At 38.8% G+C, this 12,910-nt stretch overlaps 1 protein-coding gene across 1 annotated transcript; it reads right to left on the reverse strand.

The window, feature by feature from the left end:
• Window positions 1-232: 232 nt before the first annotated feature.
• On the reverse strand, window positions 233-12,375 carry uck1 (uridine-cytidine kinase 1). Its single transcript, XM_088320112.1, has 7 exons — window positions 11,997-12,375; window positions 9,696-9,855; window positions 6,760-6,856; window positions 6,504-6,646; window positions 6,346-6,440; window positions 6,203-6,251; window positions 233-2,928 (listed from the first exon to the last, which is right to left on the reverse strand). The coding sequence occupies exons 1-7, from the start codon at window positions 12,087-12,089 to the stop codon at window positions 2,732-2,734; spliced, it is 834 nt and encodes a 277-aa protein (XP_088176238.1). The 5' UTR covers window positions 12,090-12,375; the 3' UTR covers window positions 233-2,731.
• Window positions 12,376-12,910: the final 535 nt, after the last annotated feature.

Genomic DNA, 12,910 nt, shown 5'->3' on the forward strand with positions numbered 1-12,910 from the left:
GCACAGAGTCTTACCACATCAGCTGGGGACATCGCCGGAAGGTCCCGACCAACTACTTTCGCAAACATAAATGTTGCATCGTATTGTAAGCAGCAGAGTTTAAAAAGGTGTAAGAAATAAAGTAGCGGCTTGTAGTCCAGAATTTACACTAAATGATCCTCTCTCTTAGGGAGTCCAGTCCGAAGAAAGACGGGTTTCATTGTTCCCTGAATAAAAACAGACGTTTCCAAACTTGACTATACCAGATTTTATCATCATTGTATTACGCACAGCCGCCCAAATGAAGGCATTCAATGTTGGAAGAAAATAACATTATGTATCTCATAGTCGGTTACAACTTCTGCATTATTGACATTGATATATTAATGCAAGAAAAGTAAATCAAGATCAGTGCAAAAAAATCTCAAGTTATAACAGCACCATTTATGCATGAACATGATCCCAAATCCGAAGTTGGAAACTTTCTTAAGAATTTATGGGAATAATGCAGATCGAGTTAAAATAGGCCACTTTTAAAAAGATTCCAGAAAGACACTCTTGCTTCTCTTTGTTTAAAAACAATGATGCAAACAAATACTCTGTCCAGTGGCCGATTCTGGCCCGTGGGATGATGGCTTGAGGCCCCTGCCTTCATTTGAAAGTTAAAAGGGACAATGTTTTATTTGGCGCCTCTTAGTGGTAAAAAAGAACCTCGTTAAAACATTATTTTAAAAATTGGGCAAAAAATACACAGACTATCATATAAACGTGTATTTTTATAAATACTCAAGATTTTTTTATTTATCTGACATAACATGATGCTCACCCAGATGGCGCTGACATCATTCTCTGCCATCTTGCTGCAACAGCGACCTCAAAAACCTGATATTTTTTTCCCCCGTTTTTTTTTTGTCCGTTTTCCCCCTTTTCCTTTTTTATTCCATTTCATTTTTGATTTCGTTCTTTTTTCCCCCTCTTCTTTCTTTGCAAAAGGCTGGGCTAAAAAATGAGAATAAAATAGTTTGCATTCTTACTTGTGCTGTGTAGCACTCGTTTTCTGTTGCACTACACAATACAGCGACATTTAGTGGTCAACTATTACAGTGTCCCTTTCAGAATATGGAATTATTTATTACCGATTTATATAATTTCCTATAATTTCTTGCTTTTTTGTGTGGAATTTTTAAAGAGTTATATAAGAAAAGTATAATTTCAGAGGTTTTGTTGTAGAAACCCGAATTTCGCCTCAACCTCACCAACATCCCCAAAGAAATTGAGTTTAGAACCCCTGACTTAAAAGGACAGTATGTGTTTTCTGACCACTAGATGTCATGGTTTAGTGCAGTTGTTTTTCAACCAGTGAGCCGTGAGACCTTGTCTAGTGTGCCGCTGGAATTTGGCCAATTTTATCTTTCCAAATAATCAGGCCATTATTTAGTATTTTTGCTATCTTCAGACAAGGAACTGTAATAGTCATCCATATCAGTAGGTGGCAGTTGATTTTTATATACTTTTTATAACCTAATTATCTGCTCATGAGGTAGCACAGTACATTTAATAAATGAATTTGTTTAACAAAGCGGTCTAAGATTGCACTGTAAAAAATAAAAACAAATAAAGCACATATATCTTTCATATTAAGTATTATTTTCTTTTATATACCAATTATCTGCTTATGAGGTAGTACAGTGAAATATTTGACATAACTTTATTTTCAAACATTTTCGACGGACGGTGTGCCACGGAACTTAGAAATAAAAGTGTACCTTGGTTCAAAAAGGGTTGAAAAGCACTGGTGTAGTGAAACAATACACAAGTGCTATAAAGCACAAGGAAAAATACAAACTACAGAGAATGACCAAACACACCATTTTCCTCAAACAATTTTTTTTTGCCTAGTCTTAAGATTTTTGTGGTACCTGTAGCAGCAGGATGGCAGAAAATTATCTCAGCACCCTCTTGTTGATGTTTATGTTATGTATAATAAGTGCTAATTTCTCGACCAACGGGTATTTTCTAAAAAAGAACATTTGATAATTCATGTATTTTTTTCTTTTTCCAAAATAAGTTTTTCTTTTTACCACTAGAAGGTGCTCTAAATTAGACACACTGTCCCTATAAGTCACGACTGTGTGGGTAAGGAAGCCAGCACAATAGCTATTGAACTGTGGCACGAGGGTCCGGGTTCCTTATGCTACTGTATGTTTTAATACAGTACCTATGGAGTGGCTTTTTTAATAAAAGTACATCCCCAAAAAATAATAATTTCAATTCATTTTGAAAAGGATGTTTGGAGATGAGCTCTGCTCTAACATCCTGGCTAATGATCTTGTCTTTTCATAAAATAACTACATTTTATATACTTCAATTAGATTAAATCAGAGGCAGGCAACCTGGTCTTAAAGTGCCGCACGTCCTGCAACTTTTTGGAGGTTTCCCTCCATCAACTCGGGTAATACAACTTATCAACGTGTTAGCAAGCTGGCGGAAGCTTGGTAAAGATCCTAGTGATTGGAACAACTTCAGTTGAATGGAAACCTCCAAGATCATACAGGACACGCGGCTCTGAAGGACCGAAGTTCCCGTCTCTGGATTAACCATTCTCTTCAAATCCTGCCAATATTCTCTTTGAAAGTCTCCAAACATTTTCCATACTTCCTGGTTGAGCCCACCAAGATGCATACTGTCGGAAGAGGAGGGAAGTAACAGCAAATCCTAAAATCAAAGAAAGTCCTTTGGGGAATGACGGCGGCTAGTGGGGCCGAGTGCTGGGCTCCAGCAAAGCTCGCTTTCCGGCCGGGTTAGCGGTTGCGGCGTTCTGCGGTTGGCACTCGCCAGCCATTGGCCGCTTCAAGTTGCGACTCTGGCCAGTGTAGGGTCCCCTCTGCCACTTGCAGATGTCGCCGTTGAGGATGTCCTGGATGTGTTGCACGATCAAGTTGATGGCCACTGGAACCACACAAATAGGTTAGAGCAGGGGTCGGGAACCTATGGCTCGCGAGCAATATATGGCTCTTTCTATGAGTATCTGTGGCTCAGAGACCAATTTGATTGCATGCAAAATTTCTCCATCTTGTTCAAAACCGGGGTTATCTATCCTATTCAGGTACACGTAAAGCCAAACCAAAGCTAAATTCAAAAGTAACACTTCGCAGTATATATAGGGCACGTTTTTCACTACAATTTACAGTCAAGGTGTCACACAAAAAAAGGGGGGAAAAAAAACTCGTTTTGGCTGTACAACGCTAAAGAATCCTTTATTTAAAAGTTCACTATATAATCTGTGTTCAGTGTTCAGATACTTTATGATGAATCCACAGAACTGTAAATACGCCAAAACACCGGAAGAGAACTTAGTCATTTGATTGGGTGAGTGGGAGGGATGGGTGGAGCTATGCAAAAAGTACAAGCATTCCCTCCCATCTCTCGCCAAAGGTAAGCACATAAGGCTCCCTATTCTCAGAATGTTGTGACGTTTTTACAAAATAACTGCTTGCATCTGGTTTTGAAACCAATATGTATGAAAAAAAGGGTCAAAAGGAGTTTAACCAATCTTGAGTAATTGCAAGAAAGAGACAAGTTTAAAGTGGTCTGTATGTTGAATTTGGGACAGGGGCTCTGGCACTATTCTCTTTTCATAATTTTTATCAAATCATCAAAAATAAATGTGCTGAAGACTAAGCTTTTGTCTGGGGCGCCGGTTTAGCAATTTAGTAAATTTGTCTCATAATATATGGTGTGGCTCTTTCCCAAAATAAAATTAATATTTTTTGCTTTTATGGCTCTTTGAGTCAAAAAGGTTCCCGACCCCTGGGTTAGAGAGACAGTCAGTCCCTTTAAATGATGAATATGACTCACATCCTGATGCTTTAATGCCTCAGCTCGGGCAACATACAGTATTTAAAAACAGCCGTCCAAGGCTTAAAAACAGACTTAGGGAAAAATGGATATTACAGTTAAGTGTAAAATCAATGTCTGAAACTCATGACAAAAAGTTACCGGACACCAGGGCAGACAACTCTGAAAAGTTGCCTCCCCAGCATAAAGTTGCCTGCCCCATTTTTCCCAACTTGAAATACAATAAGACGACTAATCGCAAAGAAAAAAAAAACATTGTTGCAAAGTATTAAGGTTTGATGATCAGAATATATAACAGAACAACACTTTAATATTAAGTTTGTTATAAATCTATTTAAAACATTAATTGCATGTATATGACATTGCTGTTTTCCATCTGCCATCAGTCTGTACCTGTATTTACTCATCTTCATTCATGCAATGTTTACGTTGCATCATCTGCACAGGCCACGTGAACTCGTCTTTCCACAATGCTTTTAATGTACGTTTACATTTTGTGGCGTCATAGGTTTTGTGAGCTTCTTTCGAATCTTTCTTCTGGTGCTGAGGTTTCGCCTTAATTCCTCAACACTTATCCATTTTTCTTGTGTTCTCTGTCTACTTTGGAAAATGATATACAACTTATCAACGTGTTAGCAAGCTGGCGGAAGCTTGGTAAAGATGATATGCAAATGCACGACATTATAACACTCAGGAAAGTCCGGAAGCACAAAGTTATTTGATGCAGGCTTCTGATTGGCTGCCGAGTATGCAAATTGCCAAACGAACCAAAATTTCCAAACCGGACATAGATTTCGAAATCGGAATAATGCAAATGTTTTATTTTGAAAAAAAATACAAATAAAAAAGTTTTGTTGTTTTTTTTCAACGGAACAGTTTTCGGCCACCCGGGCAGAGAGGTTTTGTAAGTTGTACGCCCGACATCAAAGATGCACGCCACGGGCAGACGTTATATCAGACACTGGTTAAATGTAAGTACCCGTTACAATCTAGAAGCCAAAGGGGTCTTTAATTACACCCAACATGATACACCCAAGATTAAGGCATTGTGTAATACCGGAATTAAATCATACCACAATAACTAACATCAATCTTTTGATTGAATCAAAAAGTTGATTTGAATTTTCATTACATTCCCATTTAAATATTTGTTTCATGTGTGGCATCAAACCGCTAAACAAAAGAAAACAGCCTGGAGGGGGATAGGCACCGCCAGGTTGCATTTATCCAAGACACACAACAGGAAGTGATACCCTTCTGAACTAGGTGGTTAAAAGATCCGTGAACGGATGTGTTATCTGAATATTCAATATTGCTGTATTGTAGAGTGCAACCAGGAAGAATACAAACAATATAGACTATCAGTGACCAAACGACTTCTTTCTCATTTTTTCCTCAACCTTTCGCAAGGTTTTTGGATGGGCGATAACCAGCTCCCTTTAGGTGAGGCTTATGATGCGTAAAATGTATTCACATTTCTCAACCTACGAGTATTTTTATTAAATGCGTGTTCATATGATAGTTTGTGTTCCCTTCAAGAAAAAAAATAGGGAGTGAGCTGAAGGTTTTATCCATTTTGTCTAGAAATAGTTGCAAGCAAGCTGCTAAACTTAAAGTGTAGTCAATGTAATGTGCTCTTTGGCGCTCCCTAGTGGCTTGCCGATGCTTTGATAATGGAAAAATATATGGTTTCTGTAGGAACACAAACAGGACACATTCTTATCCTTTTGCAATAAATGTAGACACAGTATGTGTTTTCTTATAAAGACTCTTAGAAGGCTTTTATTTTTTTGCGGCTCCCGACATATTGAATTTGTTTTGGTCAAATATGGGTCTGTTTCAACATTTTGGTTTGCCGACCCCTGCCTAAGCAGAGTAAAAACTGTTTTTAATCATGTAAAGGAAAAAAATGAGGTGTCCTGAAATACAAAGATTATTTTAGAATTTATAAATTGACAGTACAGATGTCATTTGTGAACAAAAAAAAATATTTTAGTATTTTCTTTTAAACAAGTGCTTGAGCCTATAAATTGGTTTTGTTCTTTGGTTTTAATGAATAGTAGACCGGATGGAAACATGTTGGCCTGGAGAGGGATAGGCGCCACCGGGCTGCCCAAGACATACCACAGGAAATGGTGCCCCTACGACCCCAGTGGTTAAGGGATCTAACCAGCCAACCAACGTATTTAATAAATAAATGTTTCTACTTCACAGTTTTTGACTATCATGGGACCTATTTGGAACGCAACAAGGGATTACTTTAATGCAACTTGTAAGCTGTAGTTACCCTGCAATCTCGATTTTTTTTCATTACTAATTACAAAAAAAAAATGGCATACACATTAATTTAGTCATTTTGACTCACCCATGTTGTCAACTCCCCTGGGTATGATGACATCCACATACTTTTTGGTCTAAAACGAAGAAAAAGGGAGGAAGGGGAACAAGCCTTTGAATATGAGAGGTAGAAATTTCAATACAATTATGTACACTGGAGTTCAAGCTTACAGGCAAACAGAACTCCTCAAAAGCGGGCTTCACGAAGGTTGTGTACTGCGACAGGATCTGCTCCAGGTCTCGGCCTCGTGTCATGTCCCGCAGTACTGATAAGCCCAAAAGTTCCAGGTCAGCAAACAATCTACAAAATAAAAAAACAGACACCGTACCTCTTCGTGACAGCCGCACATCGGAGTCCGTATCTACAAAGAGTTTCATGTGGAACATGTCTCGCACTTTGTGCTGATAGAAGACCAGGATGCCCTCCAAGAGGACCACATCGGCTGGGTAAACAGTGATCCTCTCATCCAATCTAGACGAAAAGACAACGCATTGGAATAAATGGCACGCTTTTACAGGAGTGTGTTGTCCACTTAAACTGCTGCCTTTCTCCATGGGAAAGAAGGCCGACGTTTTGCCTTTTACCTGGAATGGGTAACAAAGTCGTACGTAGGGACTTGAACCACTCTGCCCTCAACAATGTCTTTCAGAGTTTTGTACATCAGCTCGTTGTCAAAGGCTTCTGTGAAACCAAAACAGCAAAGGCAAATAACATGAATCACTTGAGAGTTTAAAGTACTAGTCATCAACCACCGGTTAGCATTAGAGAAAGGAAAAAGGCCTTATGTTTTAGTAGTAATGTATTCATTCGTGTTTAACCCAACGAGAACTCTTACGGTAGTATATTACTGTATTTCAGCATGACTGATCAGTAGTAAAATATCACTGATCACATTTGCGCCACCTTGGATGCAACTTCATTTATATCCGGATCGTGGCGGTGAGGGCTCCAAATCATTATCACAAGGGAAATAGATTACATAGGAAAAGGCTCGAGAGTTGATCTCATCATTGCACAGTACCATGTTGTTGAATATTTGGGGCCATGATTAAAAGTATGTTTCGACTAGGTTAACGATAACCACGAGACAAAAATAAAATTTACAATTTTTACAAACTATTAGGCGCACCCCAAAACCCCAAATTGGACAGAAATTAGAACACCAGCGAGTCGTTTCCCTCATGCTTTTTTGCGTTTATTTTTGTCTTTCAAGATGACCTTTTCTCCATTCTTTAACATTTGTCTCTGGTACTATAAGTAAACATAGTGAATAATAAGATTAAATCTAACGTCCAAAACATCCCTTGCTGTCTAGTAAGTACACAATGGATTTTGGCTTAATATTATTATTATTGTTACGAAATTTACTATTAGGCCCGGCTGGGAGAATATTGTCATTTATGAAACCGTTTCATGGTACAAAAACAATTGAGGACCGCTGCTTTAGAGCAAGGATGTCAAACTCATTTCACATTTTAGGCTATCAGAAGATATCAAATGTACCAGACCACTAAAATGATACTACAGGGAGTGCAGAATTATTAGGCAAATGAGTATTTTGACCACATCATCCTCTTTATGCATGTTGTCTTACTCCAAGCTGTATAGGCTCGAAAGCCTACTACCAATTAAGCATATCAGGTGATGTGCATCTCTGTAATGAGAAGGGTTGTGGTCTAATGACATCAACACCCTATATCAGGTGTGCATAATTATTAGGCAACTTCCTTTCCTTTGGCAAAATGGGTCAGAAGAGGGACTTGACAGGCTCTGAAAAGTCAAAAATAGTGAGATATCTTGCAGAGGGATGCAGCACTCTTAAAATTGCCAAGCTTCTGAAGCGTGATCATCGAACAATCAAGCGTTACATTCAAAATAGTCAACAGGGTCGCAAGAAGCGTGTAGAAAAACCAAGGCGCAAAATAACTGCCCGTGAACTGAGAAAAGTCAAGCGTACAGCTGCCAAGATGCCACTTGCCACCAGTTTTGCCATATTTCAGAGCTGCAACATCACTGGAGTGCCCAAAAGCACAAGGTGTGCAATACTCAGAGACATGGCCAAGGTAAGAAAGGCTGAAAAACGACCACCACTGAACAAGACACACAAGCTGAAACGTCAAGACTGGGCCAAGAAAAATCTCAAGACGGATTTTTCTAAGGTTTTATGGACTGATGAAATGAGAGTGAGTCTTGATGGGCCAGATGGATGGGCCCGTGGCTGGATCGGTAAAGGGCAGAGAGCTCCAGTCCGCCTCAGACGCCAGCAAGGTGGAGGTGGGGTACTGGTATGGGCTGGTATCATCAAAGATGAGCTTGTGGGGCCTTTTCGGGTTGAGGATGGACTCAAGCTCAACTCCCAGTCCTACTGCCAGTTTCTGGAAGACACCTTCTTCAAGCAGTGGTACAGGAAGAAGTCCGCATCCTTCAAGAAAAACATGATTTTCATGCAGGACAACGCTCCATCACACGCATCCAAGTACTCCACAGCGTGGCTGGCAAGAAAGGGTCTAAAAGAAGAAAAACTAATGACATGGCCTCCTTGTTCACCTGATCTGAACCCCATAGAGAACCTGTGGTCCCTCATCAAATGTGAGATTTACAAGGAGGGAAAACAGTACACCTCTCTGAACAGTGTCTGGGAGGCTGTGGTTGCTGCTGCACGCAATGTTGATCGTGAACAGATCAAAGCACTGACAGAATCCATGGATGGCAGGCTTTTGAGTGTCCTTGCAAAGAAAAGTGGCTATAATGGTCACTGATTTGTTTTTGTTTTGTTTTTGAATGTCAGAAATGTATATTTGTGAATGTTGAGCTGTTATATTGGTTTCCCTGATGAAAATAAATAATTGAAATGGGTATACATTTGTTTTTTGTTAAGTTGCCTAATAATTATGCAGAGTAATAGTCACCTGCACACACAGATATCCTCCTAAAATAGCTAAAACTAAAAAAGCCCCACTCCAACTTCCAAAATATTCAGCTTTGATATTAATGAGACTTTTGGGTTCATTAAGAACATGGTTGTTGTTCAATAATAAAATTAATCCTCAAAAATACAACTTGCCTAATAATTCTGCACTCCCTGTATTACTTGAGTTAATCCTGTATTTTTTTAAATCTTTTTAATATTCGTAATATTCTTTTATATATACAAGTATATAGTTTCTAAGTTTTATTACGCTGGCAACTGTGTGAACAGCAAAGTAAGAATTTCATTGTGCAGGGAATCGTGGTTCCTTACTGTGCATAGGACAAACACTTTGAATCTTTGGATCTTCTGCTACTGGAAGTGGGCCCAGCAGATGGCCCTAATGCACCATAAATAACCAAGATTTTGTTGCCGTTTTTTGATTTCCGTAGTTTTAATAAAGAGTGGGGTTTTTGTTGTTGTTTTTTTTCGGAATTCGCTATAATGTGGCAGAGTGAACTACAGAAGATTTGTAGTATTTGGTATCACTGTACATGTTATCCCAAGCAGTAGCTCACTCAAATATTTCCCAGGCATGTGTGTTTTGCCTACCTGGGTGGTCGAAGTTATACTGGCCTTTGAGGGCTTTGGCCTTCTGCTCGGCAGTGAGCACGCGGTAGAAGCAGTCTTGACTGATGATGGCTACTTTCCTCTTGTGGTGGTCAACCTTGTTCTGACCCAGTAGCTCCATGATCTTGGCACACACTGTCGACTGGCATTTGCCCACAAGACAAAAATAATACAATAAGCTCAAGGAGAATACCCTATGGAAAAAGGTTAGACCTACACACTCTCATTTATGAACACCCTAAACACTGGAAATCAAAATTAGAGAACATTTCAACTTGGAAGGGGATTACCTCATGTGTGGTCTCTTCTCAAGGTTTCTTCATTTTCCTCAAGTTGAGGTTTTTGAGTCTTTCCTTGCCCTCATGTAGGTTTTAGATCAGGGGATGGTGTCATAATTGTCTGAGGTTTGCAATAGTCTGTGCAGCCCTTTGAGATTTATTTTGATTAAGGGCTATTCAAATAAATATGACTAGACTTAACAGTATTTGATGATGTCAATGATAGAGATGGAAGCTCCAGGCAAGTAAACCCCTACCAGTTTACATTAAGCCACATTCTGCCCTAGGAAACAGCGGTTCTGCCAAAGTAGCTTGCTTACCTGTCAGTAAAAGCACCTACAGCTGAATACTAAATGTGTTGAGTTTTGACACTCCTATTTCTGGCTAATACATGCACATTTAAAGCAAAACCTCAGGGGACACAATTGAAACCCATATCTTGAGTGGTGTCAAGTACATGCCCAAGCCGCTAGTACATTTTAAAATGGTAAACATTGTTGCGAATGAGAAATCATTTATGTTTGTAGTCATTCCAAATTAGAATCCTTGGTTTCAATATCGCCCAAGAACCAAGAGAATTGCATACTTTACTCTGCATCGGCAGATGCTCAGAGGTAAAATTGTAAGCCTGAGCCCGACCTGAAATTCGCTCAGCGCTACACTAAGGGGGACTAATTCCGTTGCTTGGATACTCCACCGCGCGACACAAAAACAAAAAAGAACAATGACGGATGGATAATTTTTTAAAATGTCTGTGAGAAAGAAGCCCGTCATGGCTTTCACAAATAAAATATGAAAATTGAGGTTTTCTTCAGCCCTGGCCCTCAAATCAAGTTAATTGGTCGGGCTTGGGCTGGGTCAAGCTTGAATTTCCAGGGCCTGAATTTTTTTAAGCCCGATCTTACTTCTAAACTCAGTACAGTAATCTGTTACATCCCGTCTCTTGTGAATAAAAGCATCAATAGTTAGATAATCCTCAATTTTTACTGAAAAGGCATGGCAATAAGAAAAAAAATTACTGGATGGTTTGACTTGCTAATACGACCGCTAACTCCATTGTTTGGGATTAAGTAGTGCACCAAATCAGAATCCTAGGTCTCACTAAAAAAAGCACACGGAATAATACAAACCACGGAGACTCAAAGCGACCAGACCGCATCATTCTTTGTTAAATTTTTTATACCCGTAGCAGCAAGATGTCTGACAATGTCAGCTTCTTCCAGGTGAGCTTCATATAGTGTAAAATAAATGTAAATTTCTTGATATACGAGCATTTGAAAAATGCATGATTATATGATTCTTCGAATATATTTTTCTAAATATTTAAAACCGCATCATTCTTTGTTAATTTACTATTTAAACCTGTAGCAGCAAGATGTCTGACAATATCAGTTTCCTCTAAGTGAGCTTCATGTTGTGTAACATAAATGCAAATTTCTTGGTCTACGAGCATTTGAAAAGGCATAATTATATGATTCTTCTTATATTTTTCTAAATTTTTAAAACCGCATCATTCTTTGTTGATTTACTATTTCTAAACCCGTAGCGGCAAGATGCCTGACAATATCAGTTCCCTCTAAGTGAGCTTCATATTGTGTAAAATGAATGCAAATTTCTCGATCTAAGAGTATTTAAATACACGCACGATTATATGGTTTTTCTGATATATTTGCTTAATATTTAAAACGTTTATTCTTTTTTTTTTATAAATGAGAGCTTCTTTTTAACACTAAATGATACACACTGTCCTATTCTGTCCCGCAGGTCATCTGACCCTTTAAATTAAATTAAAGAAGTAGCCACATTTTAGAAAACACAAACGCAGTTATGTAGCAAAATTTAATTTTAAAACACACGTATAATAGCACGTTTCTTCTTTTTTGATTAATCTATATTACACTGCGTGTTCACCTGTCATAAATAGGAAGGCGGGCCAACTGTTTTGACAGGCGATGCTAGTCTCGCTAAAGCTAACGACCACCGGAGGTATTTAAATAGGACCAACCTTTCCGCTAGCAGTCCCCCCGCTGACGCCAATGAGGAACGGCCGGTGATGCGGCCTCTCCACGGCCCCTTCTAAAGATGTAATGACCTCCATTAAAGTCCAAAAAACAAAAATGAACGATAAAAGCTGTGTCAAGTGTAGCAAAATCGATCTATAACGTTAGCAAACAAGACTTTTGCCTTCTCGCGAGACGTAAGTGCCAGACGTCCCGTCACGAGACCGCCTTTCTGTGTCATACATTTTAGGCGATACTTGGATATTTGATATCGAATATCCTTTAGGTAAACGAATACACAAGCGTATCGATACCTATCCAAAACGTTTGACTTGAAAATGTCATGATATTGAATGTTGATCATAGAATAAATGCTCTTCCCGTCTGCGATAGTTTATTACACTAAACTGTACACGCTGGTCACATATGTGCCGGTCACGACATGCAAAGGTCTGCAGACCGTCAACGTTGATGAAAACTAAACGTGTGTGAGACCCGTCAACATCATTAAAAGTTCAAGATTGTAGGCACTCGGGAGGTTTTGTATTTTAATAAAGAACTACAATGCAAACGTTAACAGTATAAAATTAAATACATATTTCTGTTGAAAGTATTTCAAAACAAAAGTCATGAGCGTCAAACCAAAAAAGCAGCAATGCAGCAAACAAATATATAACGATGTCAACATGACAACTACACTTTCGATTGCACAATATTTAGAAAATAAATTCAGAGTGTATATATAATCAGGTTTGGGTGTAATCACCAAATTCAACCCAAGCAACCCCAAACATAGCGTTTTAAAAACTCTCTTTTCCTTGATAGAGGGCAGGATAGGCTTAAATATATTGCTAAATGGTAGCTAAAATATAAAAAAAAGTTAAACAAAACGATGAACAACACGGCGTTGGAAAAACTC

This window comes from Urocampus carinirostris, chromosome 16 (genome assembly GCF_059441175.1).
Source record: "Urocampus carinirostris isolate Australia breed hairy pipefish chromosome 16, RoL_Ucar_1.0, whole genome shotgun sequence".
Classification (NCBI taxonomy): Eukaryota; Metazoa; Chordata; class Actinopteri; order Syngnathiformes; family Syngnathidae; genus Urocampus; species Urocampus carinirostris.